The sequence below is a fragment of the Hemitrygon akajei genome, chromosome 3 (assembly GCF_048418815.1).
Source record: "Hemitrygon akajei chromosome 3, sHemAka1.3, whole genome shotgun sequence".
NCBI classification, from domain to species: Eukaryota; Metazoa; Chordata; class Chondrichthyes; order Myliobatiformes; family Dasyatidae; genus Hemitrygon; species Hemitrygon akajei.
In genome coordinates this window covers 122,696,371-122,717,275 of record NC_133126.1, presented here as the reverse complement: position 1 = coordinate 122,717,275, position 20,905 = coordinate 122,696,371, and the positions used below count along the sequence as shown (strand labels likewise).

Here is a 20,905-nt window from a genome sequence, read left to right as displayed (position 1 = left end):
AGGATGTGAAAACCATAGAAAGGGTGCAGAGGAGATTTACAAGGATGTTGCCTGGAATGGGGAGCCTGCCTTATGAGAATAGGTTGAGTGAACTCCGCCTTTTCTCCTTGGAGCGATGAAGGATGAGAGGTGACCTGATAGAGGTGTAAAAGATAATGAGAGGCATTGATTGTATGGATAGTCAGAGGCTTTTACCCAGAGATGGAATGGCTAGCACGACAGGGCATAGTTTTAAGGTGCTTGGAAGTAGGTACAGAGGAGATATCAGGGGTAAGTTTTTTACGCAGAGAGTGGTGTGTGTGTGGAATGGGCTGCCAGCGGCGGTGGTGGAGGCGGAAACCATAGGTCTTTTAAGAGTCTCCTGGATGGCTACATGGAGCTTAGAAAAATAGAGGACTATGGGTAAAGCCTAGGTAGTTCTAAGGTAGGGACATGTTCTGCACAGCTTTGTGGGCCGAAGGGCCTGTATTGAGCTGTATGTTTTCTATGTTTGTAAGGGGCAAGAAAGAGGCAAATGAAATACAATGTTAGAAAATCCATGGTCATGCACTTTAATTGGATAAATAAAAGTGCAGACTATTTTTTAAAAGGGAGAGAATCCAAAAATCAGAGATGCAAAGTGAATTTGGAGCTCTTGTGCAGAATACTCTAAAAGAGCTTGCAGGTTGAATCGATGGAGAGGAAGGCAAATGCAATGTCAGCATTGATTTCAAGAGGTTGTGAATACAAGAGCAGAGATGTGATGCTGAGGCTTTATAAGGCACTGATAAGACCTCACCTTGAGTATTCTGAACAGCTCTGGGCTCCTCATCTAAGAAAATATATGCTGGCATTGGAGAGGGACAAGAGGTGGTTCACAAGGGTGATTCTGGGAATGAAAGGGTTATCATAAGAGGAACACGATGGCTCTGGGTCTGTATTCACTGGAATTTAGAAGGATGAGGGGGGATCTCATTGAAACCTTTTGAATGTTGAAAGGTCTAGTCAGAGTAGATGTGGAAAGGATGTTTCCCAATGTAGGTGAGTCTAGGACAAGAGGGCACAGTCTCAGGATAGAAGGTCATCCATTTGAAACAGAGATGCAGAGAAATTTCTTTAGCCAGAGTGTGGTGAATTTGTGAAATTTGTTACCACTGGCAGCTGTGGAGGTCAGGTCATTGGGTGTATTTAAAGCAGAGATTGGTAGGTTCTTAATTGGAATTGGCATCAAAGGTTACAGGGAGAAGACTGGGGAGTGGGGCTTAGGAGGGGAAAAAGGATCAGCCATGATTGAATGGCGGAGCAGACTCGATGGGCCAAATTGCTTAATTCTGCTCCTATGTCTTGTGGTCTTCTGGTCTAACTCAACACTACTTACCCCTCCACCAACCTTCGTATCATCTGCAAACCTGGCAACAAGCCATGTATTCCATCATCTAAATAATTTATATACAGCACTGACCCCTGCGGAACACCACTAGTCACTGGCAGCCAACCAGACAAGGATCCTTTTATTCCCACTCGCTGCCTCCTACCAATCAGCCAATGTTCTAACCATCTCAGTAACTTTCCTGTAATACCATGGGCTCTTAACTTGGTAAGCGGCCTCATGGCACCTTGTCAAAGGCCTTCTGAAAGTCTAAATATACAACATCAACTGCATCCCCTTTATCTATTCTACTTTTAATCTCCTCAAAGAATTCCAACAGGTTTGTCAGGCAGGATTTTCCCTGAAGGAAACCATGCTGACTTCGTCCTATCTTATTGGGTGTCATCAAGTACTCCATCACCTCACCCTTAACAATTAACTTCAACATCTTCCCAACCGCTAAGATCAGGCTAATTGGTCTATAATTTCCTTTCTGCTGCCTTCCACTTTTCTTAAAGAGTGGAGTGACATTTTCCAGAGTCTAGTGATGTTTGAAAGATCATTGCTAATGCCTCCATAATCTCTAAAGCTGCCTCTTTCAAAACTCTAGGGCGCAGTTCACTTGGTCTGGGTGACTTATGTACTTTAGGTCTTCCAGCTTTTTGAGCACCTTCTCCCCTGTAATAGTAACTGCACCCACTTCCCTTCCCTCACACAGTACAACATCTGGAACACTGCTAGTGTCTCCCACAGTGAGGGCTGATGCAAAATTCTCATTTAGTTCATCAGCCATCTCCTTGTCCCCCGTTATTATTTCCCCTGCCTCATTTTCTAGTGGTTCTATACCTACTCTCATCTCTTTTTTTATTTTTTACATACTTGAAAAAGCTTTCACTATCCACTTTGATATTGCTAGCTTGCTTTCATATTTCATCTTTTCTCTTCTAATGATTCTTTTCGTTGCTCTCTGTAGGTTTTTAAAGGCTTACCAATCCTTTATCTTCCCACTAATTTTTGTTTTGTTGTACGCCCTTCCTTTTGTTTTAATATTAGCTTTGACTTCCCTTGTCAGGAGAAGGTTGTAATATTTTCCCATTTGAGTATTTCTTTGTTTTTGGAATACATCTATCCTGCACCTTCTGCATTTTCCCCAGAAACTCACGCCATTGCTGCTCTGCTGTCAACCCTGCCCGCACCGCAGCTCTTTCCAATTTACTTTGGCCAACTCCTCTCTCATCCCACTGTAATTTTCCTTACTCCACTGAAATACTGCTATGTCAGACTTCTAGACATGTAGATTAGTAAGTATATTTTCCCTAGTGCTTGGGTAGGGGGTAAAATCTGGGGGTGGTTGATGGAAAAGTGGGGAGAATGAAATGGCATTACTGTAGGATTAGTGTAAATAGGTGATTGATGGACGCCATGGACTCAGCATCGTTTCCATGATTCTATGACTCGACTAATTGGATTTTTAGTGCTGTTTGGGAGAGAAATTGAACTGGATTATAATGCAGGCTCCAGTGCTTCACTTCAAAACCTGTGCCATGTATGTTTCATGCCCCTCTGAAGGGGCATTGGGTTCCTTAATTTAACAAGAAACCTAAGCAAGGATGGTAAGGAGTAACTGCAGGAGTATCCAGGACTAGAATTGAGACACATTTAGAAGACTAAGATAAAAACAGGGATCTTGACTTGGTGTTAGATGAGAATCCAAATGAAACAGAAATCCTAAACACAATCAAAGAGTGAAACAAAGTTGATCTGATGGATTGAGCACCGAACCTGAGTTCAAGTGCTCTTTAAATATACAAATCCTGGCACCAAAACATGGCCGCCAATTAGTGGGGCAGGCCTGAATCTTCAAAGGGAACTGTACCTCGGCATTGGTAGTTGCGAACTTCCCATAATTCAGGACATTTATAAAGACAGGTGTGTAAAAAGGGCCTGTAGGATCATTGGGGACCGGAGTCATCCCAACCACAATCTGTTCCAGCTGCTACCATCTCTGAAGTGCTCCTGTAGCATACAAGCCAGGACCAACAGGCTCCGGACCAACTTCTTCCAGCAGGCCATCATACTGATGAACTTGCGCTGATTTGAGTGCATTCTATGTTACATTGACTGTTCTATTTATTATCAATTATTATAAATTACTATGAATACACATTGCACATTTAGATGGAAACGTAACATAAAGATTTTTACTCCTCATGTATGTGAAGGATGTAAGAAATAAAGTCAATTCAATGCCAGCTATCCATACTGCAGAAAATTGGAGCATCTGAACCCCTGGAGCTGGCGAGGTTGGGTGCATACCGTAACACTTAATTTAACACCTCACTTTGAAGAACAGCCCTGCAGCACCACTCTGATGTGTCAACCTGGAATTTTGTAAAGTATCTAACTCAGAGGCTGAATGTTGACATCTGCAAAGAGGAGAAATTTTCTCTGAAAATTTACGGTGACTTTACTCCCTCCTCCTCCTTCTCTGCATAACTTGTCCTGCTGTATTCAATCTCCCAGTTAAGGCATTATCTGGTTTGTTCCGAGGACACATCTGTACACCCCTGTCAGTCAGACTATGTGAAGTAGAGACAAGTCTACAGCTGGTAACCAACAAACAGTTGCTGACATCTAGCAGCAGCCAGGAGAAGTTAGTGCACAAGTAATCAATGATCCTTTTAAGTTTTGCTCTTTGGGTAGTAGAAGTGCCTTGTGGAAGTGTCTGTATGATCAGCTAAGTGAGGTTGAAGGATGGAGTCAGCAGCACTTGCAAATGCCAGATTGTCCTCACTACACAATAATTGGCATCATTATCGGCCTGCTCTGTCTATTCCAGCACATGCTAACTCCATCATCAACATGGCCTCTGGCATGGCATGTCCCATTTCCTTCCTATGTAGAAGGAGACCATTCAGCCTATCAACTCTATGTTGGCTCATAGCAATTCCAGGCCACCACTTATTTTTCTGTACCTTGTTCTCCCCAAATTCCCATCAACTTCTGCTCAGAATCTAGTTGTAAACACTTTCATACCAAGGCACCATTTTGATTCCCCAGTAAATGGGCAGTAGTAATCCCAACTTGTCGATCTTACAGTCTAGACTAACAATAAATTTGCCTATGTCTCTTCCAGGTGCCTGGTTGAAAAGGGTGATGTGGCTTTCATTAAGCACACCACTGTGTCTGAGAACACTGATGGTATGTGGATCTCTTGGGATGTCTTTGCTCTGTGTGCCAGAAGTTCTGCCATGATTTTCTACTTTGTCCAGAGCTGGACTGGTCAATCCCCAGGCTAAAGATTATGACCAGGGGGCAGCATGGTAGTGTAGTGTTTAGTACATCCCTTTACAGATCCAGCGACCCAGGTTCAATTCCTACCGCTGTCTGTAAGGTGTTTGTATGTTCTCTCCGCGACCGAATGGGCTTCCTTTCAAAGACTTACCGATGGGTAAGTTCATTGTAAATTGTCCCATGATTAGGCTAGGGTTAAATAAAGGGTTGCTGGGCTACTCAGCTGGAAGGGCCTATTCAGTGCTGTATATGAACAAACAAACAAATACATACATACATAAATAAATAAAGTGAAGATGATTTGCCAGTAGAGAAAAGTAGCTCCGAAGGGCTTGAGTGAAGGCAGGTAAAGGATGGCAGATAACAATGTTGGTGGTTCAAGCTTTCATAGCATTTAAAAAGCAGAGGGTAGAGGATGGCCTAGGAGCGAATAGAGTTAATTACAGAGATTGGAGGTATGATGAAGATGTAAGATATCTCCACTAGTGTGGATGATGTTATGCGTGTACAGTAACTACACTGATGGAGGAGATCAAATGACGTAAAACCTGTAGAAATGCACTTGCCTGAATTTATAAGGCATAACCAATCCGGGTTACTCAGTCCAGGTTCAACTGTGTAGTCAAACCAGAATGAATCAGAGTTATAGCAATAATGTCGCTGCAGATTTACTTCTATTCAAATGTTACTAGGTCTCTTGATGGCATCAACCATTAATAGTTAAATTGGAGATGATTTTACAAAGGCTGTCACCATAACTTTTCACATACTGAAAACCAGTTGTCCCATTGGATGCATGGTAGTTTCTTCTCCAGAGAAGAAATTCTTCTCTGGAGAAAGTAGGATACACAGAGCACCCGCCAGTAATTAAAGATGATTAAAATTAGGCGAGTATTTAGAATTTCATAACAGATGAATCTGATGAATTATAATTAATATTGATGCATTAAACACAGAAATTTACAGCTCATTGGTGGGAAAATAAAATATTGCTGCACTCTCTCTCCTAAATTCATTCCATTGGCCTGAAAGCGGCTTCAAGCAGTTTCAAACAGCTCAAAATTTTGACCTGATTACACAACCCATTTAGCATTAATGGTGGAGGATCAATTCCAAGTCACCAGTATTCCATTCACCTCAAGGAACATTTGAAATAAATGACCACTTGGATGTTTAAAAGCATAGAAAAAATACAGTTTAGGGAAGTGGTTGAGTTAAAGTGCCGAATATGTAAGAAGTTTGTTATTTGAATCATTTTTGCTCTTAGGGAATGGAATGTTGGACTGGAATCGCAACTTGACTTCTGATAATTATTACCTGTTGTGCAAAAATGGGACCACAACTTCAGTTGATCAGTTCCTGAACTGCCACTTAGCGGAAGCCCCAGCACATGCTGTTATGACACGACCAGATAAGAGGGATGAGTTGCTCAAACTGCTGAAAGGTGAACAGGTGAGAGGGCATGAACCATTTTATTATCTAGCTTTATGCACTTGGAACTTGGTTGGAAATGGGACAGGGAAGAAACCACCAGAAGTTGACAGCAGTGAATTAGACTGACATCCAATCTCTAACTTTTGTGAAGTTGTCAGATTCAGTCAAACTGGTTAACTCTGGGTCTATGCCATGAGATTGGATGCTTAACTCAATAAAGCATATTATCAAAAGAGAAGTTGAGCATGAGTCTGTTGCTCATTGGTTCTTCCCACATAAATCCTAGGGAGCAATGGAGTTAACAGGGGACAGGCAGGGTACATGTGTAAAGCATTTTATTGTCCAGCTCTAAAAGTTGTTAGGTTTATTGAGGAATTACAGCAAGGTGAAATCTACTGGAGGTTGATGCCACCAACCAATGATTCACAAATTACTCAGGACCACAAAAAGAAAATGGAATTCAGTTTTGGACTTCGAACTTTGAATCTTTTCAATAGAAAATTAGTTTGGCACTGGCCAGTGCATCCTGGATCTATGCACAATCACCTGTGGCCTAAAATGCCAGACAAATTCCTATTTTCATCAAAGGAAGCATGCCTTCTCAATGGGTGTTTAGAAGGCCTCAGTGAAGAGTTTTGCCTCATTCCATGGCAACAGGGTGATATTACATCAACCACCATTTCCAGGTCTCTACTGAGAATGAGGAAGGGAAAATTCAAAGTAAATTTATTATCAAAGTACATATATGTCACAGTATACAGTCCTGAGATTTATTTGTCAAGGGTGGTGACACCATTTCAGTTTCAATTATTCTTGTAAAGCATGAAACAAACACCAAAATATGTGAGACTCCTTTCAGCTACAAATCGCGACAGCTGAAACCCACCACAGCTCAAAGACATTGCTTACTCATTATTCAAGTTCATGAGGGAGGCATGTTTGAACGTGGCTTGGAAATACATCACGATTGACAAGATGCTTTATTAGTGCTGTGGAGTCAGGGATTCTCAAGGAACTGAACATTTTAGTTACTGTATCAATAAATGCCAGTTACACATGCTTACTATGAACATCCAATCCCTTCGCATCTCCTTACCACAACAAGATAGTATGAAGGATTTTCACTTCTTTCTTGAACATGCATCTGATCAGTCCACCACCAAACTAATTTGTCCAGTTAAACTCACTCTTATATTGAACAACTTCACTCATAATCCATGTCAAAGGTATAGTTTATTTTTGCCTACCACTCCACCATCCACCATAATCATCTTCAATAGGATTCCTCCACCAGTTACATCTTCACTTTCGTTTTTCGCCTTTCTGACGGGACTGTTCTCTCAGTCCTGATTCATTCTCCAACTCTGACAGCCACTTCCCTTCTCAATGCATTTTCCCATGTAATGGTTAGAGATATACACACCCATCCTTTAAACCTTTACTCCCCACCACCCAAGGGACCAATACTTTAAAGATGGTGATCGGTTGGAGCTTAAAAGAGTTCAGAAGGAACTCAGAGTACAGATAAGGGGGGCAAAGGAGCAGTATAGGAGGAAGCTAGAACAAAAGCTGCAGAAAAAAAGCATGAAGGAGGTGTGGGATGGGATGAAGATCATCACCGGATGCGGTGCAAAGCGGGGGGCGAACATAAGTGGAGATGTGGAGAAAGCGAACCAGCTGAACAACTTCTTCAACAGGTTCGACAGCTCAATCTCATCCTCACCACAGAAATCCACACCAGGCTTACTTCCCTCACAGGAAAATAGCCACTCACAGGAGACCTTGCCCATGCCCAGGATTACGGCTGCACAGGTGGAAGGTCAACTGAGGAAGATCTGTACCAGCAAGGCGGCTGGACCGGATGGAGTTTCCCCACGATTACTGAGGGCCTGTGCGACTGAGCTGGGAGAACCACTACAGCGCATCTTCAACATGAGCCTGGAGCAGAGAAGAGTACCCAGACAGTGGAAAACATCCTGTATTGTCCCGGTACCGAAGAAACCACAACCAAAGGAGTTGAATGACTTCAGACCTGTTGCCTTGACGTCGCACGTGATGAAGACCATGGAGTGGCTGATAATACAGAATCTGAGGCCACAAACCAGGCACGCCCAGGATCCTCTTCAGTTTGCGTATAAGGAGAAGGTGGGAGTGGAGGATGCTATCATGTATTTGCTGCACAAATCACTCTCTCACCTAGATGGGGCCAGTTGTGCTGTGAGGATTACATTCCTTGACTTCTCTAGTGCCTTTAACACCATCCAGCCCAAGATCTTAAGGCACAAACTAACGGAGATGGGAGTAGACTCTCACATGGTGGATTGGATAGTGGACTACTTGACAGATAGACCTCAGTATGTGCGGTTGGGAGACTGTAGGTCTGACACGGTGGTCAGCAGCACAGGAGCGCCGCAGGGAACCGTACTCTCTCCGGTCCTGTTCACCCTGTACACATCAGACTTCCAATATAACTCGGAGTCCTGCCATGTGCAGAAGTTCGCTGATGACACGGCCATAGTGGGGTGTGTCAGGAATGGACAGGAGGAGGAGTATAGGAAACTGATACAGGACTTTGTGATATGGTGCAACTCAAACTACCTGCGTCTCAATATCACCAAGACCAAGGAGATGGTGGTGGACTTTAGGAGATCTAGGCCTCATATGGAGCCAGTGATCATTAATGGAGAATGTGTGGAGCAGGTTAAGACCTACAAGTATCTGGGAGTACAGTTAGACGAGAAGCTAGACTGGACTGCCAACACAGATGCCTTGTGCAGGAAGGCACAGAGTCGACTGTACTTCCTTAGAAGGTTGGCGTCATTCAATGTCTGTAGTGAGATGCTGAAGATGTTCTATAGGTCAGTTGTGGAGAGCGCCCTCTTCTTTGTGGTGGCATGTTGGGGAGGAAGCATTAAGAAGAGGGACGCCTCACGTCTTAATAAGCTGGTAAGGAAGGCGGGCTCTGTCATGGGCAAAGTACTGGAGAGTTTAACATCGGTAGCTGAGCGAAGGGCGCTGAGTAGGCTATGGTCAATTATGGAAAACCCTGAACATCCTCTACATAGCACCATCCAGAGACAGAGAAGCAGTTTCAGCGACAGGTTACTATCGATGCAATGCTCCTCAGACAGGATGAAGAGGTCAATACTCCCCAATGCCATTAGGCTTTACAATTCAACCGCCAGGACTTAAGAACTTTTTAAAAGCTATTATTAATGCTTTTTGAGATAGTGATTTAGATGCATGTCATATTTTTTACTGAGTTAAGTATTGTATGTAATTAGTTTTGCTACAACAAGTGTATGGGACATTGGAAAAAAAAGTTGAATTTCCCCATGGGGATGAATAAAGTATCTATCTATCTATCTATCTATCTATCTACTCCTTCCAGGTGGAGAGGTGAATCACTTGTACTTCTTCCAGTTTAGTGCACAGTGTTCAGTGTTGATTTTGTGGTCTCCTCTACCTCAGAGAAACCAAATGAAGATTGGGGAGTCACTTAGCAGAACACTTCTATTCAGTTCACAGGGATGACCCCAAGCTTTTACTTAACAGTCACTTTAATTCTCTTCATCATGTCCATTCTAATTCTCTGCCTTTGTCCTTTTGTGTTGTCGCAATGATAACCAACTTAAGCTTGAGGAACAGAACTCCTCCTCCACCTGAGCAGGTAGCAACCCTCAAAGCTCAACATTGAATCTTGCAGTTCCAAGTTAACTTTGTTTTCCTTCTGTAAATGTGGCAAAATATTTCCAGTTCAATTTAGTTATTTTCCCTCTCTCTGTTTTGTCTCCACCTTCTAGTACTTTAAGTAAATTTTACTTTGGCAGCCTCACAGTACACACCCTCCACCCTTTCTCTTCTTTGTCATAACACACTGCTTTTCTCAGCTTTTTGTCTTTGGAAGGGTCCCTAACTAGAAACAGTAACTCAGTTTCTCTCTCTACAGAAGCTGCCTGACCTGCTGACTATTTCCATTTCTCCAGTTATATCCTTTGTAGGTTTCCTAGATAGTTGGAGTGAAGGAAGGCTGTAAGGATTCTTGCATGACAGAATGAAAAGCTACCTTTTCATGGCATTAAATAATGGTTACCCTCTGAGAGAACGCAGCTGGAATGGTGTAAGATATGTGATATGTTAGACCATAAGATCATAAGACATTGGAGTGGAATTATCCATTTAGGCTCTTAGGTTTGCTCTGCCATTCCATCATGATTGATTTATTATCTCTCTTTTGGCTTCTTCCTGTAACCTTTTTCACACCCTGATTAATCAAGAACCTATCAACATCTGCTTTAAATATACCCAATTACTTGGCTTCCACAGCCACCTGTGGCAATGAATTCTGCAGATTCTCTACCCTCTGACTAAAGAAATTCTTCCTCACCTCTGTTCTAAATGGATATCCCTCTATTCAGAAGCTGTGCCCTCTGGTCCTAGACTCCCTCATAACAGGAAATATCCTCTCCTCATTACTCTGTCTAGGCCTTTCAATATTCAATGGGCTTCAAGGAGGTCTTTCCCTCATTTTTCTAAACTCCAGCAAGAACAGGCCCTAAGCCATCAAATACATTAACCCTTTATACAATAACCAAATATATTAACCCTTTCATTCATGGAACCTCCACTGAACCCCAAGTGCGGTCTGACCAATATGTTTGAAAGCCTTAGCCTTGCATCCTTGCTTTTATGTTCTAGTCCTCTTGAAATAAATACTAACATTACATTTTCCTCTCTCACCACCAACTCAACCTGCAATTTCATCTTTAAGGAAATCTGCATGAGGACTCTTAAGTCCCTTTGCACCTTTGAGATTTGAATTTTCTTCCTGTTTAGAAAGTAGTGTATGTTTTTATTTCTTCTATCAAGAAGAATGACTATGAAGTTCCCTACACTGTATTCCGTCTGCCACTTATTTGCCTATTCTACCAATCTGTCTAAATCATTCCACAAATTCCCTACTTCCTCAACACCACCTGCCCCATAAACTTGGCTACAAAGCCATCAATTCCAACATCTACATCATTGACATATTATTTTAAATTGTCTCACTTCTGTTTAATATGTTCTTTTGTATGTTTGGCACAGTTATTAAAACATACCATTCAGGAGTACAGTTAATATTCCCTCCTCCAAAAGGTTCTTGGGAAAAGAGATGGACAGTTCATTTGAGGTTACTTAGAGATTTGGAGAATGTTTAGGTAACTTTTCTCATCTGTCCTTGAAAGCCTAAACTCCCATCACTGAATCTTCATTTCAAATACAGTATTGATAATTCACACAGACATGTTGTGTGTAATTGTTGACAATGCCATGTTCCTTTACTCCAGCTGAAACACGGCCGTGAGGGAACCATGCAAGACACCTTTCAGATGTTCAGTTCAGCCTCATTTTCAGGGAAGGATCTTCTTTTTAAGGATTCAACTCAATGCCTCATTGAAGTTCAAAGTGATTACAGAAGATTTCTGACTGAAAATTATATCAAAATATTGGAAGCAATTCATGCTTGTGAACCTCCTGGTAAGTGGTAGTGAAATATGCAATTAGTCTATTTGTTTTGCCCACAGATTGTATGATTCTACTGTGCATTTAAACTTGTTGAAATATGATTTCTCCTTTCAAGTTCTCCAGAGTCTTGGTACATTCTGGGTTTAGTAGTGTTGGTATTTGTTTATTTGGGAGTTGGAGAGGGTTATCACCATCACAGGTAGGACAACTGAACGTGAAGATATGTTAAAATGTCACACTTCTGCACATTATTTGCTCCTCTAGTTCTAGCACAGATGTGCTGTTGAAACAGAGTCAAAGGAGGAATTATATTCCTTTATCTGACTTGGTGGATTTCATTTTATTAGTTGATGGTATGGGGTGGAGAAGATGAAGGGAGTGGGATCCCTTTATTCACTGTCTAACATGTAGTTTACTTGACCTGGAAGTTTTAATATTAAAAATGCCAATGCTCTATTCTGTACCACTGAATTTTTCTCATCTGGAAAAGAGCAAAAGTTGAGAAAGGAGATTATATTAATTTATTGCTACTGGTGGCAATTACATGGAGAATATTGCTATAATGTTCTGGGTACCTGTTGCTCTATTTTACAGATATCCTGAAAGCATGTGCCTTTAAAAATTGCTGAACTCCATGGTGATTATCTGACTGGGAGTTTCATCTCATGTCCTGGACATCTAACTACAATGATATCCATTTTACATCTATAAAAATCAGTTTTTAGCATTTCACAGATGCTCTGCAGGTATGGTGAGCTGTATATCACCCTGCTTTATGTCAGAAATAAATAATTGATTCTCTTCCTACAAAACATAATAAACTATAATTAGCACACTGAGGCTTGGTGTGATGTGTTTTATAACAGTGATGGTGTCTTTGTGAATAATTAGTTTTACTTTTCAAAAGAAGTTCTTTCCAAGACTTCTCACTACTGCAACTCTGCCCTAATGATATGGATATCACGTTTCCTCCCTCAAGTGATAGTAATCAATTTCATTCAATAAAAGCGGACAAAGGATATTTTGTAATACGGAAGTGTTTCGAGTGAGATACCATGCAAGTCCTCAGTGAGTGGAATAAATGATCCCCTGAGACATCAAGGTGAAAATACAAACATATTCTCCTCCTTCAGGTATCCCTCACCAACACTAAGATTGCAAACCAGACCATGCAAGAAAGGCATCTGTGAATTGCCTGATATGTTAAGAGCATCTGGCTGCATACACATTAGCAAGCTAGGAAGATTTCTGAATTGAGATTGAGTGTTCTGGTCCAGAGTTATTCACCAGTTCAAAAAGGCAATAGATTTTTTCTTTAGGAGGCTGTCATTGAATATAATAGTGAATCTACTGACACACCAGTTTTCCAATGTGTACTACTTCTGGCAACTCTATGATTAGGGTATAGTTTCCTGACAGCTGCTGCCCCTTTAACAGCCCCTCTCTTGCATCCAGCTTCAGGTTGGTCAGTGTGGCTTCATTGCTGCTGGTCCTAATGCTCCTTTGGTTAGCCAACTGCTTTATTCCTGGGTCTCTCATCACTAGTGCTTGATCGCAATTCAGATATTCTCCAAACTGCTGAAAATGTGTGCAGTGAAAATGAATAGGGAGTAAGCACTTGCTCCCCACTGATTTCCCTTCTGGCACTTATCTCTGTAAGAACGTCAAGTGCAATACCTGATCCTGCATCTTCTCCCTCACCCCACACCAGTCAGGCCCGAGTCGACCTTCCGGGTGAGGTGACTCTTCACCTGTGAGCCTATTGGGGTCATTTCTTCTATCTTTGCTCTCAGGATGACCTCCTTTACATCAGTGAGATATGATATGGATTGGGGGACAGCCTTGTCAAGCTATTCTTCATTCACCTCAAAAGGTGGGATTTCCCAGTGCCCGCCCATTTCAATCCACCTTCACACTCCGACTCCGACATGTTGGTCCATGACCTCCTCTACTGCCAAAATGAGGCAACACTCAGGTTGGAAGAGCAACACCTCATATTCCACCCGTGTAGCCTCCAACCCAATGGCATGAATAGTGATTTCTCAAACTTCCAGCAATTTCTCCTCCCCCCGTCTTTTATCATTCTCAGATCTGGTACCTCTCTCACCCTTTCTCATCTCTTCACCTGCCCATCACCTCCCTCCTCCCTCCCTTTCTTCCATATTGGAATCCTATTGGATTCTTTCTGCTTCAGTCCTTTATCTCTTCCACCTATCACCTCCTCACTTCTCACTTTCTCACTTCTCACTTCATCCCCCCCGACCCACCTACCTTCCTCTCACTTGATTCCACCTATCATCTTCTTGTTTGTACTCCTTCCCCTCCCCCACCTTCTTATTCTGGCTTCTCCCCCTTTCCTTTCCATCTTGATAAAGGGTCTTGGCCCATAATGCCCATTGTTCATTTCCCTCCATAGATGGTACCAGACTTGCTGAGTTCTTCCAACAGTTTGTGTGTCTTACTGTGAAGTGCTAAAATTCAACATAATTCTATATAAAAAAAACATTGTTGAAGTACTTTCACAGATGCAGCAATTATAATGATGCAGTTACTTCCTGTCCCTAATAAAGTGGCCACTGAATGTAAGTTTCTGGTTTCCTGCTGCTGTAGCCCATCCATTTCATTTCTAACATGCTGTGCATTCAGAGATGCACCACTGATGTGATGTGTGGTTGTTTGAGTTACTGTTGCCTTCCTGTCAGTTTGAACCAGTCTGACCATTCTCCTCTGAACTCTCTCATTAACAAGGCAATTTTGCCCACAAAAATGCTGCTCACTGGTTTTCTTTTTTTGTTTGTTTGCACCATTCTCTGTGAACTCTGGAAGCTGTTGAGTGTGAAAATCCCAGATCAGCAGTTTCTTGTCACAAGTTGAGTCATACCTTCCCACTGCAAATGAAGATGCAATGAAGTGGAGTTTAATTGCAAAGAAGCTCACGAACTGGCTACCCATTGAGACTCCTAAGCTCTCAGTGTAAACCTGAATGTCTGTGAAGCCATCACATTTTTTGGGATGTTGGCAAAACATACATATGCCTCTATTTCCTGAAGGAAATACAATATTAACAGCTATATAGATGCACAAGAAGCAACGCCTTCTAAATTTAGAGATACATTGCTTAAGAGTTTATTTTAAACTGGAAGCCACAATCGTCTGGTAATTAGAAACAGGCTCGTTTTCTTTTATCAAATATGAGGAAATTAAGAAATCTTGGGTACAATTTAAATCAATAATTATTAAACAATAATACTGTGAAAAATACATTTCAATGGTTCAATCATCTTTAACAATTCTCATCAAATCACTCCAGCTGCTTACCCTCCCCAGCCCCTTCCTTCTGTAATTTCCTCATAACTACAGCCCTCAGGACTCTGTGTTCTCTTAATTGCAACCTTCGTTAATTTCCTTCATCTCACCAATCGTAGTTAATGCACTTAGTATCAGGTACCTTGCGTACTAATGGGGCTTCTAATCCGTTGTCCCGAGCTCCAATACCACACTCTTATACTGTAACCACTAATGAAATCCTGCATTCAAAAAATGGCCGAGTCTAGTTTGGCTGCAAGCCTTGTTAGCAATGGTGCTGTACACATGGACTCTAGAATCAGATTCATTCCTCCAATTTAACTGGGACACCGCGGAGGTTCTGGCGCTGGCAAACGTGCAGCAGGCACAAAAATTTTTAGAAGCGTGGCCCTTTTTTGTTAACTCTGTCAAAAAACATGTAGAAATAGACTCTGTCTATGTACATATCCCTCAGAGCCAAAGAAATGTAAGCCAATAAAATTCAAAGGTCAACTGAAGCCGTAGGATTGAGGCAAGTGAATGGGGTGGGGGCAGAGTGGGGGGGGTGCTATATAATCTTGAGTACTCCCTGAGAGCAACACCAACAACTGTGCACTGAGGATGTCACCTTGACTGGTGATGAAACGTCTGCAAACTAATTGCCAACCTCAGTGAACACCACATCAGCGAATACACTCCTCTCGGGCTTCCAGCTGGGTATAGGTATCGATTTTAAACGATGTCCTGAGGACAAAATCCGCCATCTTCACCAGAGATGATACCTAGCCTCATCTAGTCCAGTGGTAAATATACCCCATTGTCTGCCTGCCTGATTGGTTAGTCCTCAACCAATCAGGTTTAAGCTGTCCCACTTTGTTTACAATTATATTCCAGTTCTTACTTAGAATGAGACCATTGCCTTTGTTAAAATTCTTGTTCCCTAGTCTTATTTCAATGGCTTCCTTCACCAGACAGTCCCAGAAGCCATTGGCATAGCACAGTAGTTTAGTGCCATCGAAGTCAATCCTAGGGCCATTGCAAATGCAATGTTCTGCTACCGCCATTTCTCCAGGTAACCCCGGATACACCTCCTATGCTTCTCGATGCAGGTTTCCACCATGCACCCCTTGTAGCCGATATATGTTGTTCCGTATTCACAGGGAATCCTGTAAGCCACAGCCGTCCTGAGTCCCAGGTCAGCTTTGATCTGCATAAGCTCAAATTCCCAGTACACAATGTTTGGAAAATCAATCTGGCATTCTGGTAGAGTCTTGCCAGTTTTGCCTCCATGGATAAAGAACTTGAAATTGTTCTGTTTGAGGCAAAAAGAGGTTGAGAGGGGAACTGAAACACCTGCAAGATTTATGTATATATAACAAAACTTCTGAGATGCAGAGGATCACGCATATCTAGGCAATGATCTAAGGGTGATATGGAGAAAAGCCTTTATTTAGCAATGTGTGGTTATGATCTGGAGTAGGTGGTCTGTAGGTGTGGTGAATGCAGATCTAAATGCAGAATTTTATGAAATAAATATACAATGTTTTAAGGTAAAAAAAATTGCAGTATAATGGAGAAAGACAAGAGTAGTACTTGATAAATTTCCCCACCAGCAAACTCATGGGTTGTACTTTGTCTACCTGGTCTTTCGTCTCTTTATGGACAAAGGTATTATATTTGCTATTTTATCATCCTCTAGCACCTCCTCTTGATCAAGATCAATAGAAGATGATGCTCGGCTCTTCAGTTTTATTCCCATTTCCTTCAGGAACTCAAGGTTCATCCCAAATAAACCGGAAGATTTGTTTATTTAGGCAGGTCTAGCCTTTCCAATGCAATCCTTGCAATCAAGTTGAAAATAACATGCAGGCACATCATGTTCTAGAGCAAAAGGCAGCCTTCAGAGGGGTTTCTAATGTAATTCGAGTTAATTCCCATAAGAAAGAGAGGAGAAACAAAGCCAAAAGAGAATATAATCAAACAAAGAAAGAGTATATAATGCGCATAGTGTAGACGAATAGATCAAGGAAGAACCAGGTTTATCACAGTAAGAAAGAAGAAGGATACAGCCTGCCTTTGAGGCAACACAGTGAAGACAATGCTTTGAATTCTGAGGGAAAATTGAGTGGAATAGAGTTGTGTACATGGAGTACGGAAGAATGAGAAGTGATCTTATTGAAATAGTTAAGGTTTTGGGGCCTTCAACAAGTACATTCCATGAGAATGCTTTGCCTGGAGAAGAGTAGGATGAGGGGCACGTTGACATTTGTGAATCTTAGGAATCCAATAGAGGGCAATCGTCGCATCAAAGCTCAGGTGGAAGAATGGTAGGGAATCAAGAACTGTGGAAAATGGGCAGAAGAGAATTGTTAAGACAAAGTATAGATCAGCCATGATGCCATCAAAGACCCAATTATAACAATGTGTGTTAGTCTCAGAGCAAGGAACTGAGTTTACAAAAGTCACATTTGCCAACAGCATGGAGAATGGTGTGAAGTAACCTGTCAGGAAGATCGATGAGTTAAGTACATGGAAAAGAGATTGATATATGATTTATAATATGGGAATTTGTGAGGCTAGTAATTGTTTCATTATTGTCACACAGACTGGAATAAAGAAAAACTTTGTTCTGCATACTATCCACACAGATCAATTTATTAAAACAGCACTTTGAGGTAGTAGGAGGTAAAACTGTAACAGAGGGCAAAGTAAATTGCTTACAGTTAAAAGGAAGTGCAGTGCATGTAGACAGTAACATGCAAGGTCACAAGTGTGAGAGCTAGATCCAACTTATTGTACTGAGGGACCATTTAACAGTCCTACAACAGCAGAACTGAAGCTAAATTTGAGCCTGGTGGTAGGTGGTTTCAGGCTTTTGTGTCTTTACTCTGATGGAAGAAGGGAGAGGAAGGAATATCTGTGTGGTTGTATTAGGCTTTGATTAAGAGGTTACCTACTTCAACCGGAAAAATAGCAAAGGATTGTTTCAGAGCAGAGGGATTACAGAACATTCTTTTGCAGTGATCTTAATGTTCTTAAACAAAAAGCAGGCACACAGGGATGATATGTAATGAAAAAGGTAAATGAACGCTGGTCTGTTTTTAAACGGGGGGTTGGTGTGCTGCCTACTTACAGGGCAGTGGCCAGATGAACTCTCAGTTATATGGTTTCTTGCCTAATTTCCTGAATAAACATTTTAGCAGATAACTTGAGTCACACTGTTTACTGTGATGTCTGTGGGTACTTTGCTGCTGGAGGTCCATGTTAAAAATACCCTTTCCATTTCCCTCACTCTACCCTCACCACACTCTTACCTCTCGTCCTTATGACCTCACTCTTCGCCGCACCAATACCCACATTTAATGATTAACCTCATAATTTCTGCCACCATCCATATGCCGTTGTCGTGGCTATCCCTCGAGGTCGAGGATGATGGTCTTCGTTCCATTTCCACAGAGCGAAGATGCCTGTGCGTGTATTTGTTTAACGTGTACTTGATGTTGCACTCCAAGAAACACACGATACTTCACAAATCAACCAACTGATTCCAGTGGCATGGAAACTATGATGATTGGAGCTGATGGATTTATTGCAGCCTTCATCCGCCTTCGCAGCCGTTGAGTTTGAAGTAACTTCGTCGTTTGAAGTAACTCAATGGCCTGTTCCACCATTGAGATCTTGGTTGGATTGTTCTTTGTTAGGGACCTCACCCTCGACCTTACTGCCATGGGTGACCCTACCAGGAGCACAGCTCCAGACAGCATCACTCTCAAGATCTCAGGACCACACAAGCTTCTCCACCACAACAAGGTCACAATCTAAGTCCATATAATTTCATGACCATACACATCATAGGACTTGGTAGGACTGGTCCACAAGTTAAAGGGTAGTGTAATGGTTAGCTGTATGAAAATGGCACTCCAGGTAGACAGGGTGGTGCAGAAGGCATTGGCCATACTGGCCTTCATCATCCAGGCAACTTTGCAAGTGAGTTAGATAGCAGATATACCTGCAGTATATAAGACAACGTTGAGGGTTTGGTAACCTTGTTAGAGAAAACACGTCGTTAAACTGGCAAAAATGAATAACAAGAATGTTGCCAGGACTTGAGTGCAGAGTTACAGGGAGAGATTGGGAAGGCTAGGACTTTATTGCTTGGTGTGTAAGAGACTGAGGGAGACTTTCCCGAAGGGCATAGATAGGATGAGTGCACCCAGTCATTTTCTCGGAGGCTGTAGGTTTAAGATGACTGGGGAAGAATTAAAAGGGACCAGAGGGGCAATTTCTTCACAAAGAGGGCAGTGCATTTATGGAATGGACTGCCAAAGAAAGTGTTTGCTATAATAACAACATTTAAAAGACATTCAAAATGTGCCTAAGGAGATGGCGTAGGAAAGAGTGCTTCAGATTTTTCAATCATTGGTTTCTTCTCCAGGGCATGTGGGACTTGGACATACAATACATTTTGCATCTGAACAGGACAAGGAACCAATATCCTCACTGGGAGGTTTGCTAGTGCTGCTCAGAAAGGTTTAAACTAAAGTGGCAGAGGCCTGAGAACCCCAGCAGTAGGGCAACAGGTAAGAAAGATGATGTGACAAGTAGGATTGAAAGGAAGGACAAGGAATAGGCTAATAAACATAATAGGACCAATGGGTTAACAGGTGTTTATTTCAGTGCTAGGAGTATCATGGGTAAGGAGGATGAACTTAGAGACTGGATCAGGACATGGGATTTAAGATGCTGAGATCTGGATGTTAGAGGGACAAGACTATCTGCTCAATGGTCCTGGTTTTTTTTATTTTAGATGTGATAGGGGGGTAAAAGATGTGGAAAAGTTGCACTGCTGGTAAGGGAAAATGTCACAGCAGTACTCGGAAGGGGAATATTGGTGGAGCTCAGGAATAAGACAGGTGCAATTATGCTGATGGTTTCTGCTATAGACCTTCCAATAGCCACTGAAAGGTGGAGAAACAGATATATAGGTAGTTTATGGAAAGTCATTTGACAAGCTCTCTTGTGGTAGGTTGATTCAGATAACCTGGTTGATAAAGATGCCTGAGATCCCTGGTGAATTGTAAGTTTGGATTTGAAACAGGCTTGACCGTAGAAGGTAGAGGGGAGGAGTGGAAGGCTGTGATTCTGGTCAGAAGTCCGTGACCAGTGGTGTTCCACTACGATGGGTGCTTGGCTCCTTATGGTTGTGATGTATATCAATGATTTGTGTGAAAATGTAGATGGGTGGATTAACATGTTTGCAGATGACACTAAGATTGGTGGAGCTGTGGACAGTGTGAAGGACCATCAGAGAATATAGCATGAAAGAGATCAGTTACAGATATGAACAGAGACATGACTGATGGAGTTTCATCTGGTCTAATGCAAGTAGCTACATTTTAGGAGGTTAAATGAAAGGAGAAGCTATACATTTCATGGCAAGTCCCAGAGGTTAGGGTCCAGGTTCATAGATCACTGAAAGTGGCTACTCAAGTGGATAAGGTGCTTCCCTTCATTGGTAGGAGTGCTAAGTATAACATGAAGGAAGTCATGCTTTCAAGAGACTGCAGATGTTGGAAATCCAGAGTAACACACACAAAATGCTGGAGGAACTCTTCAGGTCAGGCAGCATCTATGGAGAGGAATAAACACCCAATTTTTGGCTGAGAATCCTTCCTCAAGGCCTGAGCTTCCTGTTGGCTTTCACTTTAAATCTCTCCTACACTTGTTTGGACCTCTCTGACTATGGCTGTTTACTCTGTTCCAGCAAAACTCAATACTGTATTTGCTCAAGACAGCATCTCATCTTCCATTATTCTAAACTGAGTGATGAATAATAGCTTCAACAACATCAGATAAACAGCCTTTCCTCTTTATGTTAGACCTGGACAGTTCTGAGGTATGCAACCAAATGCTAACATAAACTTATTTTATCTCTCTGCCTGAACTCTTGGATCATTCCCAAATATCACAAGAAATCACAAAAAATATCACAAGTGCAATGAAAGACTTATCTGAGGCAGCAACAGAGGCACAAAC

The 20,905-nt window shown here is 42.0% G+C and overlaps 1 protein-coding gene across 1 annotated transcript in view; it reads left to right on the top strand.

Annotated features, from left to right (window-relative positions):
• LOC140724574 (serotransferrin-like) overlaps positions 1-20,905 on the top strand; it is a 126,847-nt gene that overhangs the window by 51,951 nt on the left and 53,991 nt on the right. The window contains exons 14-16 of the mRNA XM_073039004.1: positions 4,485-4,549; positions 5,910-6,094; positions 11,407-11,596. Coding sequence (XP_072895105.1) covers positions 4,485-4,549; positions 5,910-6,094; positions 11,407-11,596 — 440 coding nt within the window. The remainder of the gene's footprint in view (positions 1-4,484; positions 4,550-5,909; positions 6,095-11,406; positions 11,597-20,905) is intronic.